Raw genomic sequence first — 21,049 nt, 5'->3', positions numbered from 1 at the left:
TTTCTCTCTCTTCTGCCTAACCTAAATATCTGTATTTCAAATAGTGACCTATTTACTCAGAGGTGACTAAGAACATACTGTCGAACCTTGAGGCACTCCACCAACTCTCTATCATGACAAAAACTCGTAACTGCCTATGTTTTTCTGTCTTGTTTTTGATATGCGGTCATATTTTGTTAATTTCTACATTGCCTACCTTCTTTGTGGATGCAATAACCAGTCTAAACAAATACTAATTGCATCTCCTTTATTCACTACCCAAGAAAAAACATTCCCAAGAGATTAATGGAATATTTTTTCTTTTGTCTGATCAGCACGCTCTGTTCAGTTTTGGGGCTTATATTGATGGTCTCATCTTCTTTACTGTTAAAATTGCTCTTCCATGTAAAGATGTAGGGCTAAGCGTCCCAGGTTTATTTAATGAGTCACAAACAACAAAGGAGAGGGACAATGTCCAGCTTTCTGAACACTGGGAACTGCAGCTATTTTTAAAGTGACAGGGTAGATACAAGGAAAAAAACCTTTTTACTGTGATGTTACAATCATTGGAACAGATTGCTCAGGGAGACTGTCAAATCCCTGAAGGCTTTCAGCACCCGTTAAGATTTCAACAGACCTCAGCAACCTCATCGAAAAACCCTCAACAACCTGCGCTGCAGAGATGGGAACAGATAACATCTTGAGGTCCTTTCCAACTTTAATTATTTTATGGTTCTAGATCATCTTTAAGTTGTTTCAGAACTTTTTGTTGTACACCTGTGCATCATCTGTTGTTCTTTCACCTGAATCAGAATATTAATCTGCTTCAAGAACGGGTCCAAGATATGAACCTCTTCAACATCTCAGCACTAAAGAATGACGTGGAGAAATAGATTAGCTTCTAAGCATATGGCAACTGTTTTTATTTCTTCTTTTTAAATCCTGATCATGCTATAGCAACCCAACTGATTCATTCTCAAGCTTGCTCTTTCTGAGGCTGATGAAGAATCACTTGCACTTTCATTATTCAATCTAGCTCCGCTTTCCAACTAACTTTGCCACAATTTTCTAGTTTATATTCCTCTGCATTGGCATCAGCAACACATTTTTAGATTGTAAGGTAGTTGGATTTTTTAGCACAAATGATCCCTCAAACCCCAACATCACCTTTCTGATCCCACTTTTGTCCACCACACATGCCAACTTCTCCAAATTTTTATTTCCTTCCATTTCTTCACGGTTTGTGTCACTTCTGTAGACCTTGTTTTGCATGCTCCTTTTTTATGCTATAGCTAGTCTTAACACCTCAGCTACTGTCATTTCTCAGCCTAAAATATATGAAAAAATTGCTGTTCTAAGAAACCTCAGTCTTAAGCAGTTAGGGATTTGGAAGTCTGGCCTGTTTGTCCCACAGGCTAAATTCACCCATTGCCATTCTAGTGCTGGATTTTGCAGTCTTTGGTTTTCCAATCCACTGCATACTCAATTTCTTCCTAAAGTGCTAGGCAACAGTACAGACCACAGCATACCCTTCAGATACCTTCCTAACTTCACAAATGTTGTTTATTCTAATTTAAAGAACGAAGTTAAAATTTCTTAGAAACTAAGTATCCTTTATTGGCAGCGCTGGGTGCATGAGGGATCGCTCCACCGAAGTCATGCACACCGAGGGAACCCCTCAGCCCCCTCCTTATACCAGTCACTCATGCCTATTCATCAAGTTTGCAGGAACTCATTAACATATCTCACACCTGGACAATCAGCACATTCCGTTCAAGGACCCAGCACATCTTCAAGTTAACATTAACATATCTTGTGCCTGGACAATGTCCTTGAGGAATTGTCTCTGCGCAGACTCTATTCCTTAGCGGTCATGTTTAAAGTCTCCATCTTCGCCACGTTGCATGTACAACAGGAATCTAAGACAAAATGTCCCTTTTTAAAGATAACCAACCCAAGGACTTAGCAGTCTGTGCATCATCATGTTGCAGTAAGGATCCCTGGACATCTCCCGACCCTAACTAAACATAGGCGCGTCAATCCTTTAGACAAGTGGTACAGCATTCACCATTCATTCCCCCTTTTTCTAACAGCTATTGTAAATTCTTTTACAAATACAGAAAATCATCGTATTTTATGATCATTCTTCGACAACACCAAATAGAACACTGAAGTAATATACATATTAATATTCCTAAAACTACTACGATAAGTATTATAACAAAAGCATGCTTTAACCATTCTAAATTAGGTAACCATGAAGTCAGTTTGATCCATATAGCTTCAAAACTCCATGAGAAATTGTCTCTAGTAATTTCATGCAAAACCTGAACCTTGTTCTGTATCTTAAGGATGTCTGTTTCAATTTGATTACTTTGGTCTATGTATACACAACAACTTTGGTTTATTATCATACATACTCCCCCTTCCTTTAAGGTAATTAAGTCTAGGGCCATTCTGTCTTGAAGTACTACCTTACTCAAAGATTTTACTTCCTGGTTTAATCGGCTGATTGCATCTGTTGTTAAATTAAACATCGGTTCAATTTCTGCCGACATATTTACCACAGTCTTTTCTAATTCACTAGCTCCACCACGGAATAAACCACCTAACAAAACTGTGGTATGCAGTATGTCTCACAACAATGGGGTTTTCACTTCTCTTTACACGTCTCCAGACATTATGATAAGGTTTGTGGAGGTGGAGATGTTTGGTTATAAATTCGATCTTGGGTGGTTAAGTATCCTCTGGTACACATACCTGACCATCCTGGGGGAAGTTGTTCTCTGCTAAATCCATCCCCACATAACCACCAATATCCTTGGGGAAGTTTGCAAGGTCCATGTCTTGCAGTTAAATTTGCTCCTAAGAATCTCCCTGCTTTATACCAACCACAGGCCCAATTAGCATCTTGTCCTGATGGATTGTAACCTTGTAATTGGGTATTATTACAAAAATCTATTACTGTTATGTTTCCAATTTGATCCACATTCCAATTTCCTACATAGACGGTAGGTAAGAATTTATCCAATAATAAATAAATGGTAAATAAGAATTTATCCAATAATCATTCCATCCATCTGATTGGAAACAAGTGTTTTGTCCTGGATTACCAGGTCATGGTCCTCCTGTTTTACTTCAAGCTTTCCAATGGCAGTTATTATCACTTTTCATAAATACCGTGGTGGTTAGATTTAATATTTGTAAATCAAATCTAGGACCCAACTTATAAGTTTTGTTATCATATAGACAGTATCCTTTACCATTGCCTGGCTTTTTCCAAAAGTCTGGCCATGTAGGCCATTTGCCATCTAGATAATTCCAGTTTTGGGAGGCCACGCCATACAGGGGTGTTATCAGGCCTCCCTTAGGAAGAGAGGTACATATCCAACATTCCTTAGCTTTCGTGGCATTAACAATTCTTTGGAGTGTTTGAAGACCGGTATTGTTTATCCATGCTTCAGTTTCTAAAATCTCTACAGTTATTACAATTAAGATCAGAATAACCCTACACAAATATCCCTGATCCTTTTGACAGTCCATTATGTTTCTAGAAGTTATTACAACTACAGAAATTATTACTACTACAATTAAGATCTAATAGCAGGTTCATGGGTCCTGCTGAGGTGATGGCCCATGATTTCTCAGGAGCTTTCTTTATCCGCAAATAAGTGAATCCAGGCTGGTTGTTCTTTAATCTTGATAGCAGTATGAGTTGTCAGCAACACTTGATACGGTCCATTCCATTTTCCCTCTAGGGGTTGTCCTGCTACCAGGTTTAAAGGAGTGGACTGGTTGATCTAACCCTCCGGCCCTTGTTTCCAATACTTGTTTAATTGTCGCTAAGAATCAAGAGCCAGGAGGTGGGCATTTAAATTTTTATGCCCCTTTAAGGTTGGGCCCAATTTGTGGCTGTGCATGCGTTTTTCATTGTGCAGTTTTGGTCAGGGTGTTAGCCTGAACCTCGACCAGGAAGGTCATCGACCAATTTGTCTCACCACAAACAATCTTTACCATTTGAAAAGATGGGAGCAGGAGATGACACTCTGCACGGTTTTGCTGTTCAGCCTTTGCATTATCGTGACTACAGTAACCATCAGTATGTGTTTCTGTGAGTGCTTTTGGTCACGCCGGTATAGAAGAGTGTGATCTCCTCCTCGCAATTCGTCCCAAATAGTGGAACTTGTGGGATATCAAAGGAGAGTGCAAGAGACTGTTCTATAAACAAAACGAAAATGTTGATCTCCAGCAAAGTTACCATGTGACTTGTTATTTATTTCTGTTCATCTTCGTCACTTCGTGAAGAGAAATACCAAGGACCAGGCACAGACTATCATGGAGGGAACAGATGGAGTTACCACCCCAACATTATTCAGGACTGTGCTGGATTCACGAGTGAAGAAGTCTGTTTTCACGTTACATGAGACTTTGCTGGACTGTTATTCTGTTATTCAATTTCTAGTTCATGTTTGTTAATAAATTGTTATTTGTTGTTTACTGGTTGTCAAGTGGTTCATTGAAGTTACTTTGCGTCAAACACACGGTTTTCAAAATAAATCCAAAGGGTTCAGTAATGCATATAATAATAACCTACAAAAACAAAACCTAAAACCAACACTTATAGCTGTATGTTTCACTTAAGTAATAATAAAAATCAATATTATTTAAATGAACTATAAACACTATAGTTTCTTAACACATTCCCTTTTTTTTTTTTAACATGCGTCACTATCATGGCTAGACTATAGAGATTTCACATGCGTGGTCTTTCCAGATTTTTCCAACACATTCCATGGGGCTTTAAAATTGCACATGCGCATGTTCAAAGGCATACACGGATCATTCATGTGATAAAAGATGGCTGCTGAGTGTCCAGATGAAGTCCCAGACCCATTTCCCGAGCTTACCACTCCGGTAAGTCTGTTAATGGTAACATTTATGGCACTATGGTCAAACGATAGGTCCCTGTTTTCAACGTAATGCTTTCTCACCACCAGACCGCCACGTCACCTGCCAGGGAAGAAGGGTCTAGAGTGCACATTTCCCCCTCTGAACATTCTGTAACATGAGTGTTCTCAAAACGTTTAACCTATATGGTTCATTAGAAAGGGGATCAAAACTTTTTTTTTTCTTCTTCCTGTTGTTGTTTAGGCAGAGGGTGCGTTTTTCTGTTGTCACACGTCAAGAACTTATGACGGAGGTGGAAAAGTATAAAAGGCGTTACCATATCCTCGTCTATGCATTCCTGAAGGTTGTTTTTGCTGCTATTCTATTTTTATTCTTACTCGGCCTACATTGTTATCTGAATTGTTAAGAGTCAATTGTTCCCAAATTCTTGTTGGCTATTAAATTGTTATTGTGTGTACATTTCGGCATACTACTCGAATTTGTTTAACTTGTTTAATCAAATTTGTTTAATTTGTTTAATCGGGTGAAACTATAGTAGCAAATTGCATGTTAGTTATAACGTGTTGAATTAATCTTATAAAACATGGAACAGCACATGGCAAAACCAGTAAGATGGCTAATCCACATAACAAATAAAATAGGATTTGTTTTACCCAGGGGCTCCTGAGAAGCCAGGAAAACAACTCAATATTCCAGTCTTTCCAAGTTCGGATGGGAACATGGGCTAACTTCCCTATCTCTGATGTGATTTGTTTAACTACCTCACCATTGTCATCAATTTTCAAACAACAATTGGAAACATTTAATTTACCACAAACACCTCCTTCTTCGGCTAGCCGGTAATTGAGAACCATCCTGTGTTGATAAATTGCATTTCACATTTGAGTTGCTTGGTCTGCCAATAAGTCAAGAGCTTTAGCTGTTTGATTAGTAATAATTTCCAAAACAGCCTGTAGACGAATGATACGATTCAGATTGTAGATAGGTTCTCAAGCACCGCTAAGGAGTTCATTAGGATTCCAAGTTGCAGGTCCATAATACTGTATGACACGTTGGGGTGTCCATTCATTTAATAAATATCGGTACCCCCCTTTTCTTGGGAGTTTGGAAAAAACAACTTGCCACTGTTGCCCTGGCTAATTTTCAAACACATTTCACATTACTGAGTCACCTGTTTTGTTACAGTATACAAGTTCCACCCTATCAATTTCTGATTTAGACTTTTATATAAATTACCAGCTCCCAATGCGTCTTATTATGTTCTGTTAGGGCTGTGGTCATATTAAATTGGATGGTACCACTATACGACCATCCCTCAAATAAGCCCACTTACTTATTTTATCATTCATGTCCTGAATTAGCTTTAAGTTTTCTTTAGAATAGTTTGGCTCCTGACCTGTACTTATAGTTTGGATTTTACTGTCTGGTATTAAGGATAATTCCTCCTTTCCTACCTCCTCTGCTACTCATCTGGCCTCATGGTCAGCCAGGCAGTTTCCAATTTCCAAATCAGTGCCTCAATGGGCCATCTTATGTTCTTCCTTCCTGGATGACTCTCTTATAATGGAGGGGGCCATTCCTCACATCAAGGTCTGGCATGGCCTATGTTCCCACCGCTCAGCGCCTACTGGGTTGCAGCCAGCAGCAGAGCTCAAGATTCTTCTTGGTGGCAAACACAGAGGCCAACCCAGTCTTGCCCTTGATTGTGGTAGGAAGCACCTGACCAACCTTATTCCTTGTACTTCGTTGCCAATGCAGAGTTTCACCTGCGCATCCCATAACAAGTCACTGTCATGGTAAAACACAGATTTATATTAGTAGAACTACTACAGAGTGTATTTTATCTCAGGTTTTGTGCCAATATCCCTCACAGCCCTGCTGACCAAGGGATATTGTTTTACCTGAACTAGGCAGGCCCTCCCCTTATCATTTTTACTGTAACAGGTAAAGCTTTTTTTTTTTTTTTTGCCTTACCTGGAATTTATTTCCAGACATACCTGGTTAAAGATTTCTTTCACTTCAGGGAGGTCCTCTTTTCCACGTAAAGATTTTGGTGAATTTGGCAATTGTTTTCTTAGTTTGTACTTTAAAGGTTTCAGGATGTTTTCCTGGTGGCCAGTAGCTCCCACAACTGTAACAAATTCTTTTCACTGAAGTTTAACACCAAATAAGTTGGTTTTGTATTCACTAAAAATTCCACCTCATTTTTCCTAGTCCCTAGTTCACCAGAGCCCCTTGTTGGTTCTTTAGCTTAGGGCAATCTCGCTTCCAGTGTCCACTTTCCCTACAATATGCTCATTCACTTCTGCCTGATATTCTTCCTCTGTCTCTGCTTCGTCTCCTGTACCAGTTTAGCACGACCCAGCTCTTCTTCCCTTACCTTCTGTACACGTCCCCTATTCCTTCTATCAACTTTTCTACATCAGGATTACCTAGTAAAAATCAACTCGTTCGAGTCCAGTCCTATTCATCACAACCAACTTTCAAACATCTACATTTCCCCATCAAAGATTCACCTTTATACTCCTCAGACCCACTGCCTGCCCTAAAGGGGCAGGTAACCGGTCCTGCTGTACTGCAAATGCTGCAGCAATTGGGGTGACATTGTCAGGTCCTTCTGCTCAATCGTCAGCAACGGCAACCCCCTCCTCCTCACCATCGGAAGGATTGGAGCAGGAGATGCTCTTCCTGCTCTGCAGGTTACACAAGCCTGCCTCTGCAACAGCACTTCTGTTTTAACTCTTTCTTACCCTGAATGCAAAACTGCTACTTGTTGCTTTAAATCTGTGTTCTTACATATCATGCCTGCGCAGGCAAGCAGAAAACACCCTGCCATGCGTCCACAGCATGACTCAGTCGCACATTCGAGGGGCTACAGGGGTTTGTACAAACTCACCCCAATACTTTAACACTTTCACAGGGTCTTTGATTCTCCACCCCACCCCCCCGCTTCAGATCTTACATACATTAGTACAAGTTTTTATCTTACAACGCGTTTCATTCTGGTTGCTCCACAGAAGGAACCACAACCTGAGCTATATTTTTTTTTTTTTTACACAAATATTTCAACAAGAACATCTTTCTAGTTTAGGTCTCAGGTTTTCCTAGTTTAGGTCTCAGGTTTTCTTTTTTGTTTGGTTTTTTTTGTGGGTTTTTTCTCCTATCCTTTTCTAGAGCCATAATCAAAGATCCAGTGGTGTTAATCCCACACTCCTTCTGTCACACAAACATATCTGCACACATTACTTCATCCCATTTACGTTAACTGTAATAAAACATTGTAATTCAGTGTTCCATTTAAGGGCCATGTCTCTCTGTCCCCTAACTTATACAGGGGCCACCACTGATTACAGTAATTAACCAAAGTTCTCTTATTCATGCTTCCCCCAGGCTGCCCCCCCCCCATTTCCTTCCAGTGACTTAAAACACATCCCAACAGACTCTTTCTTACTATTCCACCACTTTATCTCAATCGCTATCCCAGCCACAGACGACTCTAATTTCACTTACAGCTCTCTCTCTTGTCCCAAGGCGTCCAAACCTTACAGTTAGGGCGTTCCAATTTCTTGTCCCCCCCATACATATAATAATTCTTTACACCATATACACTTTAAAAAATATAGAGGTTCACATTCACCCCGCGGATGTTCAAGACAATAACCACATACCAACATTTATAATATACTTAATACAAAAATGTTCTCACATTTCCAGCATGAGTATAACAATTATTAATAACCATGTAATTATTAATTAAAAGGCCACTTTTCTCCACATTACAGCTTATAAAGCGGCCACCATTGATTACAATATTTTATCAATGTTTTCCTATTCGCATTTCCACCAGCAGATCCTCCAATATCCTTCCAATGACTCAAAACACATCCTAAAGGGCTTTTCTTTAAACTCCCACCACTTTGTTTTCCTCCCATTTTCCCACTTCACACTAACAGAATACACTTAACACTTACAAAATGCAACATGCAGGTACCTTTCTACAGCAACACCAAGAACCCACTATTATTACCAAGAATATAGCCAAAATCACAATAATGATAATCAGAGTCAAATTTCCACATCCAGTAAGTCAGATGTGGAACGAGCCCTATAGGCAAACCTGCCAGGCTCCAAACGGCAACTGAATGCCAACAAAACCAAATGTATACTTAAGGTGCTAGCCACAAAAGTATACACCACCCTGCAGAAGTTAACTTTTGCCTTCTGACTTACGGGCTGTTCCAAGTGACCGGTCTACCAAACAAACAAACCAAAATAAAGAATACCGTCACTTACAGTGATGGGGTCCTTGTCTGCCGCCGCAGTGATCTGTTGAGTCAAGGAGTCCCTCCGGGAAATCCCGGGGGTACCCTAGGGAGTCCTATCCCCAGCGGGTCCTACAGCCCAGCAGAGAGGTGTCCCATCTGGGTGGCCAGATTGATTTAAAGAACTTAGTCAAAATTTCTTAGTGACTAAGTATCCTTTATTGGCAGCGCTGGGTGCATGAGGGATCGCTCCACCGAAGTCATGCACACCGAGGGAACCCCTCAGCCCCCTCCTTATACCAGTCACTCATGCCTATTCATCAAGTTTGCAGGAACTCATTAACATATCCCACATCTGGACAACCAGCACATTCCATTCAAGGACCCAGCACATCTTCAAGTTAACATTAACATATCTTGTGCCTGGACAGTGTCCTTGAGGAATTGTCTCTATGCAGACTCTATTCCTTAGCGGTCATGTTTAAAGTCTCCATCTTCGCCACGTTGCATGTACAACAGGAATCTAAGACAAAATGTCCCTTTTTAAAGATAACCAACCCAAGGACTTAGCAGTCTGTGCATCGTCATGCTGCAGTAAGGATCCCTGGACATCTCCCGACCCTAACTAAACATAGGCGCGTCATCCTTTAGACAAGTGGTATAGCATTCACCATTCAATTCTCAAACTATTTGAAAATTTTACAAGAATCTTAACTAAAACTGCTTCTCCAATTCCCTGTGAAGATTCTGTGTATGGTTACAATAGGTGCAGTCATTAAACTAGACTGATCCAAGCAGATGTTTGGAGAAATAATACTATTTATCTTATGATGCCTGTTACAGCTCTGGTCTGTGAGTTTATTATTGCATAAATACATGATTAATGTCTTAGCATACCCTTTCAGCTAGCTTCTCAGCTTGAAGATGAAGGTCTCGGGCTAAGCAACCACTAGAACTGTTATCTGTTACAGAAGCAATGGAAAGCTGGAAATCAGCAACATGCCTGAAAAAAAGAACACAGGAAAATCAGGAAAAAAATCTGTTGAAACAATGGGGAGATTTGGCAGATCCAAGTTGACTCTGCATATAGTAAGTCTAACTGCCAAGCATAAACTTGGTACCTGAAAGTTCACTATGTTCAGAAAGCTGCAACAGGAGGCCAGATATTACCTTTTTTCTGATACAATCAGAAAGTAGACATGGTGAGAATACTATTTCAGAAAACAAAAATTAAGCTTATGCATTAAGTGTAATCTACCTGCTAACACCATTACAACTCTTAAGGCGGACACTGAAAAAAATATAACTTCACTTAGGTTCTAAGCCGTTTCACATTCAGATCATTAATGCTGAAACACTTGCCATTCAAGCACTGCCTATAATTTGTACAGCTTTTTAAGCAGTTATGTTTGTTTCAAGCTTGCTTGAAAAAAAATAGTGACTTAATTAGATTTAGGTATCTTCTTATAACTGTATTGGTTATCAGTTTAGGTATGTTTTTTCTGTACTACTTCCCTGAATTGCTGTTAAGCTCATGCAATAATAGGCACAACAGAAAATAACAAAATGTAACACTGTAAGATAAAATGCAAACAGTACCTTTTTTTGGAGACAGGAACTGCAGATATGGACTTTATTAAACTTTCTGGTGGCAGATCCAGAACTTTTGAAAGCTAAATTTGAAACAAAAAACCCAAGTGGCTTAAGCAAAAAAAGGTCCAGGAAAATCAGCGCTCCCTGTTTCAATACTCGTGGGGGATAAATCATTTATGTTTGAACTCAAATTTCAACCCAAGTAAAAAGAGCAAATACTTACTTGATATGGAGAAATAATGTGAAATGGGGATAATGGACATGGATTGTGATTGTATGTGTCTGCTTAAGGAATGTGGGTATGGTGACTAGTCATGGGTGCGGCGACAACTACAGTTTTGAGGAGACGCCTGCCCCTCTTCCTCTAACAAAGGGGCTATTTAAAAGAGAATAAGAAAAGATGAGAGACATTCAAATGCTATCTAGAGGGAGGGAGTGCTAAGTCTCCTAGCTGGAAAGATTGGGTGGTCACAATCACCTGAAGAAGATTGGATGATCACAAGAACATGAATCACCTACAAACCTGCAAGACGACCACGTTCCAGGAAACGGACTGATAAGCTAATTAACATACGAAGCGGGGTTTAGGTAACGAATATGTATAGGCGTTAATTGAATATTCATTTGTTCATTGTATAAATGTGAGATGGTTCGTCACTTCGGGTATGCACGCTTGTGGAGGAGCGATCCCCCGTGCATCTGCGCGCAATAAACATACCTACTTTGTAACTTTCGAGTTATAGAGTCTAATTCCGCACGTCATACTGTTACCAAAAAATATGTAACATAAACCCAAGAAACGTTGAAGGAGCCTCAGAAAAAGCAAGACACACACACACCCCGCGCCCCGAAGCACACCACGGAACCCTCGCCCGCTTTCAGCGGCTTGTCTCGTGGCTCCCCCGCACCGAGCGGGGGCCGGGGCGGCCCCTCCCCCCAGGGCTCCGCCGACGCGCTACCGGCCCGCCCGGGGGGCGCCCCGGCTAACCGCTCACGGGCCTAAGCCCGCGGGGAGGGGGAACCTGCACGCCTGCTGCGGAGCTGGTGGCGTGAGGGCGACGTGAGCGAACCGCGGGGACAGCAGCGACGGGGGTCCCCTCAGGCCGCCCGCCAAGGACCGGCCGAGGGGACGGCACCCCTCAGCCACCGCGCCCGCGCGTAGGAGCGGGGGGGCCGCGGGAGACGCTCGAGTGCTCCCCCCCAGGGAGGGGCGGGGCAGGGAAGCCCGCGCCGAGCCCCTGGGCGAACGTCGGGCCCACTGTCAGACGCCCAGAGAGGGGGGGATCTGAACGAGGGCAAGAAGGGGACGTCTCGGTTGTGGCGCACCCTGCCCCCACGCAAGCTGCGGGAGGGAGCGGCGTACCTGGGAAGCGATGCTCCTCCGAAAGGAACAGGCTGCCATGCCTGCACCGCCAGGCGGAAGGTCGCAGCCGTCCCTGGCCCCCCACGTCTCCTTTCCGCCCGCCCAGGGGCGGGCTGGGTCGTACCATTCTGGAGATGGGGGTGGGAAGGGAAGGAAGAGTCTGTTGGCCCCAGTTGCGCGGAGGAGGTGCGCAGAGGCAGAGAGGGCTGTTCCACTGCGCAGGGGCGGGGGGTAGAGCGGCGGAGCGAGCGCGGCAGGCCGGAGCGTTTCGCGGAGAAGCGGGAGCCGGCCTGCGCGGCCTCTGCCCCTCCGTCTCTGTCGGCGGCGGGGCGGTAGGGGCGACATGAGCACGCACTCCATCTCCAAGGTGAAGGGGGGGGGGGAGCGGGTAACGACGCCCTCCGACCGCTGCTCTGGGCGCGCCGGACGGCCACCGGGTTTCCCCACCCGCCTCGGCGAGGCGGCTCCGGGTCTGATGCCGCGGCGGCGGCCGGGCGGGCGGGGCCGGCGTGCCCGGAGCGCTGGCTGCGCCCTCGCCGAGGCGGGATGGGGGCTTCGCCCGCCCGAGCGGCTCCGCCGGAGCGGAGCCTGCCGGGCGCCGTGAGGAGAGCAGCGCGGTTGTGCGGGCGCTGAGGGAGCCGGCCCGCAGAGTTGTCGGGGCTCCCCCTGCGCCTGCTCCTCATCCTGTCCTCACCCGCTGCCGTTTCCCTCGTCCCCTGTGCCCAGCTCCCTCCTGCCCTGCTGTCAGCCCCTTCCCTTGCTGTGTCCAGTCTTGGCGGCTCTTTGTCCGTGCCCAGACCCTCAGGGGTCCCGTTTTGCCCAAGGCGCTTTCTCTTTTTTTTCCTGGCAAACAGCCCTCGTGCCTTGCTCTTTTGGCCTGTTAGCACACGAAAAGCGCTTGTACTTGAGGTAAACTCTGCTAGAATTGGGCAGTGGTGTTGCAGCTGCAGGTTTTGTCAATTCCAGCTGAAGTCTGGTGGCATCGCTGGCTGCCACTTTGAAACACTTACTGTGTCTTTCCCCCCCAAAGTAATTGAATAGAGAAATAAAAAAAAAGTGCTGTCACTCACGCGTAATCTTAAATATCTATTGTGGCTGTGATATTTTTGAGCTGAAAGCTTTTATCTGGCCTGTAGTCAGGGTTGGCAGTGCGGGCTGTGCATTCAACAGGCTATGAGTTGTATGTAGCAAGACTGAAATTGTGGTGTCAAGCGTTTAACTTCCTCTCTTGCTTTATCATGTAGTGAACAACACCAGCGGTTCACAGCAAGAAGGGGTGCGTTTTATCTTTGGAAGACTCCTGTCTCTTATATTGTTTTTCACTGAATTGTGACGTGCAGGTGGATCCTTTGGTATGGAAGTCGCTGCACAGGTTATTACTTTCAGGAGTAAAAGTAAATAGTTCCAAACAAAGTTAAAACTCAACCCGAAACAGGTGGATTTCCCTTTCAAAAATGGCTGTGGCCTTTAAGTAGATGGTGAAACGTCCCCCCACCCTGCCTCCTGTGTCTTCCATGTACTGCTAGTACTTTGCCATTTTTATATTCAGGTCTCTGCTATATTGCAGTGAGGTAGGGAAGTCCAGTGCTTGTAAAGCATTAAATAGTATTTGTGTTTCCTTTGATTAAGCATACATTGTTTCTTCTTTTATATATATGGTTTGTAGTTACTTTGGCCAATTCCAGTTATGCTGTCATGAATTACTGTTCTGACGCATTGTGGGTACTGTAGCATAAATACAACTGTAACATAGCTTTTGGTAGTGGAATTATTCCAGAGTGTTTAGGATCTGTAGAATAACCACAACTTTTGTTGAGCCAGCTTTAGGTGGTTGTTAATTTACATGGTAAAATGGAAGGTATCTGAGGGCATCTCCAATTCATAAGGCTGTTTTTTAGAGGAGGCCAGTATTGTTATCAGTATTTTACTGGCATCTCTTACTTGTATAAGAAAGGAAGTAACATGTCCGCAGTCACCCAGCAGACTAGTGGCTGGGATCAAAACTGAACATACCTCTGGAGTTTTATTTTCAGTGTATCATTCTTATGCTAGTGGCTGAACTGCCCTAGGTTGAGATCAGTAATATTTGCTTGGAAGAGCATCTCCATTGAGAAATAAAGGATTGAATCAGTGTGTCTTCAACACTTGCCTGTTTCCTTTCCCTTTGCTGTAGCACAAAAGCCTCACAGTTAGAGTTGGGGAATGCATATGATTTCTGATATATAGGAAATCATTATAATAACTCTTTTAAAGAGATGAGGTTTTATTTGAGTGAATGTGGGAAGAAATTTCAGATTTTCTGGAGGAAAATGGGAAAAATCTTCCAGAATTCAAAGCTTAATGCTTGTGCTTTATTTCCTCCTCCTTTGTGTGATGAAATGGATCTAACTGGGAGATGACTTCTATGTGCAGGACTTACTGGAGGCAGGGTTTTTCTTTATCTGAACCTTTTCCAAGCTATTTGTCATTACACTTCTATCCATTTTTGCTTTTTCGAGTTGGGATGAACTTGTCCTCTGTAGCTAGGGCATCTGATTGGCTTTTGTAAGTGACTTAATATGCATTGCATTATTCTGGATTACCTTTTCCATGCATCCTAGCCTCTTGTGCTTTTCTTGTATTGTTTTTTAACTAAAACTCTACTGAAGAAAACTCTATTGATACATCCTCAGGGAATCATTTCCTCTTAATTCTAAACATGTTGGAGGTTATGAGAAGTTTAAAGAATCTGCAGCTGTTCTAGTTGATGGTTGACTTGAACATAAGGGAAATACGAAAAAGTTCATCCCAAATATGCTGGGATAACGCTTCCACTGTTTTCCAGCTTGAAACAGGAATATAAAGGGACAACATGCAAATTGATATCCTTAAGGTGCTGGTAATTCACTGAAATAAAAGCAGAATAAAGTGGCCTCAGGAGCCAGTCAGATTGGTTCTCATATTGAAGTGTTTGGTTGTTTTTGTTTTTTTACTATTGTCTAGGGCTGCTTTGTTTTTAAACCACCTTCCAAGAAGAGAAGGGTGCGTCAGGAAACAGGTTAGTGCATTTTGATACATGTTTCTATGCTTGAGAAGGGTTAATCCTGGAAGGTTTACCATATCTGGTTGAGTTCTGTCATAGCTGCGTGAGGATTTCTGTTCTTCCTTGGCGCTGATATTGCTGAAAACTCATTTCTTCAGAGGGACCCTAGAAAATGGTTGGCTAGTGTAAATGTTTTATTTTTTTCATCTCCAGCAAAAAAGATTTGTCTTTGAACAATTTTTCTATGAGAGTACTCCTTTCCATGCTACTGTAAATTGTGTACTGACTGACAAAACTATTTACTTGAAGACTCTGAATGAGACATTGAGTACCAGAAATTAAATCCCATTCGTAAGTCTCATATTCTGGATAGTTTGCCTAAGTTTCTTGAGGAAAAGAAGGAAAAAAAAAAAAGCCATTTGTGAAGATGCCATGGCTTCTGTCCACTAGTATTTGTTGTATATATTTTCCCCAGTCGTATATGCTGTGTATACATGTCTCTTGTCATTTGAAGAAGACTGAACAGGACTGAATCATTGGAGCCACAGATAATGCTGCTTGAATAATTGATGTTTGAGACTCAGTTAGGAAACTTACTGTTCTTATTCCCAGGTTAAACTTTTTTGGCATCACCAGAACTGTCAAAAGGTAGGCCAGTTGGTATTACAAAAGTGGAGGGGAAAGTAATGAGGCCAGCTTTTTGTGAAAATCACCACAGGCTCATTCATTACTTCCTGTAAAACCTGCTTTAAAATTAATCCCAACTTACTTTTTCTATGAGACTTGGCAAATCTGTAGCTTAGGGAATGAGAGACAGGGAAATAGAATCCAGTCTGTCATTCTATTTCTAAATAAATCAACAATCAAGACCTATGCATTTAAACCACATTGAAATTTTACCCTTTACTGTATATTATGTTTTCATTTCTGCAAGATTAGTAATGCTTGGACAAATCTTGCTAAACACGTTGTTCTAGTTAGCAGGTGCTTTAAGACAGAAAAATAAATTTGACTGAACTACCCCTAAAAGAGAGGTGGAGGTGAGCTAGTTTTCTGCTCACAATCAGTTAGTTGGTTAGAATGTTCTAAATAATCAGTACCTTGATGTGCATCCATCCAGTCTGGAATCCCAAGCTTGTCAAGTGTGAAGTTGTGAAACTTCACAGGATGGATAGTTGATAATACTGTTGCACCTCACAAAAGGCCTTCTGTGTGCATTTGCATCTATAGTTTGATTTTTGATGGTATAAAAAGAGTATTATTGGTATATTACTTGGTATATTACCATGTGATGGCTGGATTTTCTTCAACTGAAAGCCTAAGACCCTGTGTAATCAGAATATGTTAAGTGTTTTAATTGATTTTTCTTAAGGATGCAAATAGGTGTTTAGGGGAGACAATGAGGGATGCCTCTGGTTCCTCATTTACAGAGCTGTTTTGAGTTGTTTTGATGCTTTGGAAGATTGAATGTGCTCATCAACTAATTCTTTTCTAGAAGTCAGACCACTGCTGCTGCTACATTGAATGGCCACCAAATAGACATTAATGGCTAGCAAATTACTTCTTTTTATATACATACATGTAGAAAAAAATCAATTGTTATGTTTAATGTTGTCTAGTAGCAACAGTTAACAGGCTGTTTACTTTGTTTTGTTTGTCTTTGTGTTCTTCCAGGTGGTGTTAGTAAAGCCTTAAAGCTATAGCAGGCCTGCTAAGCCTATACTGGGAGTAGAAGGATGGTTCCAAGGCTGTGCTTTTTCTGCCACCCACACACACCTTATTTTTTTTCTAAGGGAAATACAGACACTATGAGTGTGGGAGGAAAAGCAATGAGAAAGATCTCACTCAGTTATACTAATTTCTATTCAGTCTCCCATTTTACTCCCACCTCTGTCTTTCCTTCTTAGTTGGAAGACGGTGGAAAGTTTCTGTACTGTGAATCTGTGAGGCAGATAAGCATCTGGAATCCAGATGTATTCAGAAAATATACCAATACATTGTTTTACCAAAAAGGATCTGATTCTCCTTTTCTTATTCATAAAGAACATGTATAGAAGTGAGAGGCAATTTAGAGATGAGCCAGAAATGTAGGTCTGGTTTGTACTTAAAAATTTTGCCGACATAGTTGTGTCAGTTAAATGTATTTTTAAAACATAAATAAATCTGTATTTCATGTAACCTGACAGTCCCGTCCCAGTATACTTTATTATTTTCCAGAAATCCGTTGGGGAACAGAAAGGTTTTTCATGTGTCTTTTACAAGGCTCGATGGTTCATATCTGACTATAATAGTTAAGGAGGATTGAATATTTAATGGGTGAGAGAGACCCACAAAACTTTGTGAAGGGAAAGATTTATTTTTTTTTAATTGAATTTAATTTTAATAATAAAGGCTGTTTCCTCTGATTTAGCCTTTAGCTTATCTGGGACTGGAGATGGAAGCCAGTTCTTTACCTTTTGCCTGCATACTTGGGTAATAGATTCTGTTGTTCCCTCACTTACTGTACCAGAAACCAGCAGTCAATTAATTGGTTAAAAGTCACCTTCTTCAGATATATATGTATATTAAGATGTTCTTGTTTCAGTAGTACTTTTTCATCTCGACAAAAAATGCTTTGTTGTAATAATCTTATTTGTGCTTGCCTTTGCCTTTCCGTCTTTCTAGCTAGCAATTCCACAGAAAGAAAAAATGATTCAGAGGATACTGAGTTGCGGTTTGCTTCTTGTCAGTCTTTATGGGATCAGATCAAATTGGAAACAGAGGTGAGTCTTGTACCTTGTATTAAAGCAGTTTTTTGCATTTATAACAATGCTGTTTGCTTCTTTGTTTCTGGAGATCTTTTTTACACACTTAAAAAGCAATTAGTTAAAGCAGTAAAAGGGCCAGAAATACTGTCAGAGACTGAAATCCCTGTCCAGAATATAAAATGGTAATAATAAATCCATCAATTACACATTACTTTTAATGACAGAACTTTTTAACATGTTTTTCATGATTCAGGCTGCTGCTTCTAAGCTTCTCTTCGTACTAATTGTCCTTTTTATTAATTCCTGGCATACTGCTGTTTTCTACCTTCAATTCAGTTATGTGCTTGCCAGCTGTCTTGAAGATTTTAGGCTGGCCTTAACCTCAGTGTTAAAGAGTTCATTGCAGCCCAGGATTCACTGTAGATTTATGTGAATACAACTGCATGGATGTCAGATACCGAATGACACAGCTGCAAGCATGGTCTATGGAATTAGTATGGGCAGTATCAGTGGGGTTGTCTGTTGGGGACTGGAGTTAATTTTATACTGAACTATGGCCTCTTAATTGTTATGTGTTAGGTGGCATGCTGTTGTCGTGTCCCTATAGCCAACTGGCTTGCATTATAGCATGAATAATTGCTTCCATACAGCAGGGATTTCCTCCTCTATTCAGTGTCAAGAATTCTGGGCAAGTATTCTATATTCCTCTGCCTGCTGTTGAGTTCTAGACATTATGAGAATTTTTTTTTCCAAAGTTTGTTTTGGAATGTACAGTAGAAGCCAGTTGGTTGTAGCTTACAACCTGGACCCTTGGGCCAAACTTACAAATTCCTCCAATTATAGTTCCCTACTATTCCATGATCCAGCTCACTTTTACTAGTCAACACTCTTTTCAAACCATAACTCGCCAGTGCAAAGCAGTGCACTATACCATGGTGCTGATTATAGAGAACACAGAAGTTTGTGAAGGTACGTTTGGTATCATCCTGCCAACTGCTGCAGCTTGATGGGTTAGCTGCCAGCGTCGGCAGTAATGTTAGCAGCTGCACCAGAAACTGCCTTGTCAGCTACACAGTGGACTATAGGGAAGATGACATTCTGTAGCTACTTCTGGAAGACCTTTTCTTGGATCTTCTTTCATTGGCACAGTGTTGCTAAGGCTTTTGAGACAGTGCTTCTGTGTTGCCAACAGTGGCTGCAGGATTTTCAGGCTGAAGAAGTGGTGTTGATTTTTTTTCCTAGTGCTTTGCAAGGATTTCTCCCAGAGCAGCGGGCAGAGCCCATAATAGCCAACGCCTTTCTTAACCACTCAGAAGCATAGAGCCATTGCCATCTGGAAAATCATCATTCTTTCCTGTTCTAAATCTCCTAGCCTTGTTTTCTTTGAGGTTGCTAGGAGTTTGTCAAGTACTTTCTTCTGTTCTTCTCCTGATGGAAGTCAGTTCAATCTACATTGACAAATTGATGTAGACCTTGCCTTAGAGTTTGATTTGCTGAAGGGCAGATTACCTGCAGTTACTTTTGCTACTATACATAGAAATTCTTTTATCCAGCTTGTGGAGTATCTCTGATATTTTTTTCCACTGAGCTTTGAATTACCATCCTTTTGTCACACCATTGGCAAACTTGAAGGTGATGATTGTTCTTACATATAAAATTGTGTGATAATTAATGTTGGAAGGGACCTTAGAAAGTCTCTAGTCTGAACTCCTGCTTGAAGCAGCAGCATCCGTGAGGTCAGTTCAGGTAGGTGAGGGATTTATCCAGTCAGGATTTTATTTCTTACATAGTTTCAGATCCTGTTGTAGTAAACCTGATCCATGGCACAATACCTGGGGAGTGTGTAGCTTGCTGGTTTGGACTTTCATTCTAGGGGTTCCGGTAGTGTGCCAAGGGAGCCTAGCAGGATGTTCTCCACAAAGTTTTTGCCAGGATACTGCTACCTGACAGTTTGTTGGCAGGCCATGTGCTTGTGCTGGTGTTTTTCCAGTTCTCTGGTATCTGCTTTAGGTGTTGAAGAGTGAAGAGGATTTGACTTCCAAGTACTTTGTTGCTGAGTACTCTTGGCCTTTGTATGTCCATCAAAAAATGTGCTGCCATTGTGGCAGCATCATCTGTCACCTGACGATAACATCCTTAAAAGCTGGCAAAAGTACTCCAGGAACTGTCCTTCATTTCTGGACCTTTTTTCTTTCAGTATTGCAAGCAGTTTTGATCCCTGCTGTCAGCAGTGGCCTTGCAAATGTTCTTACCATCTCATCAAGAGCTTTCAGACACATTCCCTTCCTGTAAGGTGAGGAGTTCCAGTTGCACTACCAGGGTCCAGGTTAGAAACAAAAAGCCTAAATGCAGGGCTATAATATGGTAATTTTAGCTCTAATGTGCAGATAATGGTTTTCAGACCACTCAATAGATAATCATGGCCAAACCTAGTGTCACTGCAGGGACTGAACTTCCAGTTCATATAACTTTTCCAGAGTAAGCAGTTTCATGTAAGTGAGAAAGCTGGTCACTTGAAATGCAGAGCAGCCTAGTGTGTTTTCCCGAACACTACCAGAACAGTGCCAGTAACAAAGTTGTTTTGACAAGAAGATGCTGATAGATTTTAAAGAAGTTAAATAAATGTGTAGTGCTGTGGCAGACTGAATTCTGTCTTCACAAGTGCGCTTTGGAAGAAATAATACATACTGTAACTGTGCAAAGTTAAGGATTCAGGTTCTTGTTAGCTTAGTGAAAATGTACAGTAACAATCAGAAGAAGCTGAAGGTTTGATGGATTCTGAAGCAGAAGCCTAGACTGTTACAGGACATAGGGAATACAGGAGCTGTTATGATGCTATTATGAATCTGATGGCGTAAATTCTTCTTTTTAAAATGCCATGTTACAGTTTCTTCTGAGTTGCCATAGAATTTATCAGGTGGAAGCTCAGAGGTGCACAATCGACATCAGAAAGGTCAGAATAATATTTTTTAATACGTAGAGGGTTAAAAAAGTAAAGTTACTTTGTGTACAGTTTTATCAGTTGTTCAGGAGAGCAACAGGAACTCTTCGTTCTAATGGAAATGGAGCTCAGGTTTTTGAGCAGGCATCATGTGCAGTCTCCTGGAGATGCGATCTTAACTCTTGGCAGCAGCCTCATCAATGCTGCTGTAGTTGGCCTTTGCCACTTTGTTTA

At 41.8% G+C, this 21,049-nt stretch overlaps 2 protein-coding genes across 13 annotated transcripts in view; one reads left to right on the top strand and one right to left on the bottom strand.

The window, feature by feature from the left end:
• The window catches only part of RARS2 (arginyl-tRNA synthetase 2, mitochondrial), a 62,953-nt gene extending 50,706 nt beyond the window's left edge, over nucleotides 1-12,247 (bottom strand). For 6 of the 8 annotated variants that reach the window (XM_055713783.1, XM_055713784.1, XM_055713780.1 and 3 more), the window contains exons 1-3: nucleotides 12,106-12,230; nucleotides 10,749-10,822; nucleotides 10,047-10,152 (exon numbers count right to left, since the gene is read on the bottom strand). In XM_055713783.1, the coding sequence (XP_055569758.1) occupies nucleotides 10,047-10,152; nucleotides 10,749-10,822; nucleotides 12,106-12,144 (219 nt within the window). In that variant the 5' untranslated portion in view covers nucleotides 12,145-12,230. Of the gene's footprint in view, nucleotides 1-10,046; nucleotides 10,153-10,748; nucleotides 10,823-11,507; nucleotides 11,955-12,105 lie in introns of those variants that run through there. The other 2 variants (XM_055713786.1, XM_055713785.1) reach the window with 2 other exon arrangements.
• Nucleotides 12,248-12,314: 67 nt separating this feature from the next.
• ORC3 (origin recognition complex subunit 3) overlaps nucleotides 12,315-21,049 on the top strand; it is a 52,280-nt gene continuing 43,545 nt past the window's right edge. For all 5 annotated transcript variants that reach the window (XM_055713777.1, XM_055713776.1, XM_055713775.1 and 2 more), the window contains exons 1-3: nucleotides 12,315-12,472; nucleotides 15,088-15,142; nucleotides 17,792-17,889. In XM_055713777.1, coding sequence (XP_055569752.1) covers nucleotides 12,449-12,472; nucleotides 15,088-15,142; nucleotides 17,792-17,889 — 177 coding nt within the window. In that variant the 5' untranslated portion in view covers nucleotides 12,315-12,448. The remainder of the gene's footprint in view (nucleotides 12,473-15,087; nucleotides 15,143-17,791; nucleotides 17,890-21,049) is intronic.

Source organism: Falco cherrug, chromosome 6 (assembly GCF_023634085.1).
Source record: "Falco cherrug isolate bFalChe1 chromosome 6, bFalChe1.pri, whole genome shotgun sequence".
NCBI classification, from domain to species: domain Eukaryota; kingdom Metazoa; phylum Chordata; class Aves; order Falconiformes; family Falconidae; genus Falco; species Falco cherrug.
The sequence above is the reverse complement of the archived record's forward strand: the minus strand, read 5'-3'. Positions and strand labels throughout refer to the sequence as shown.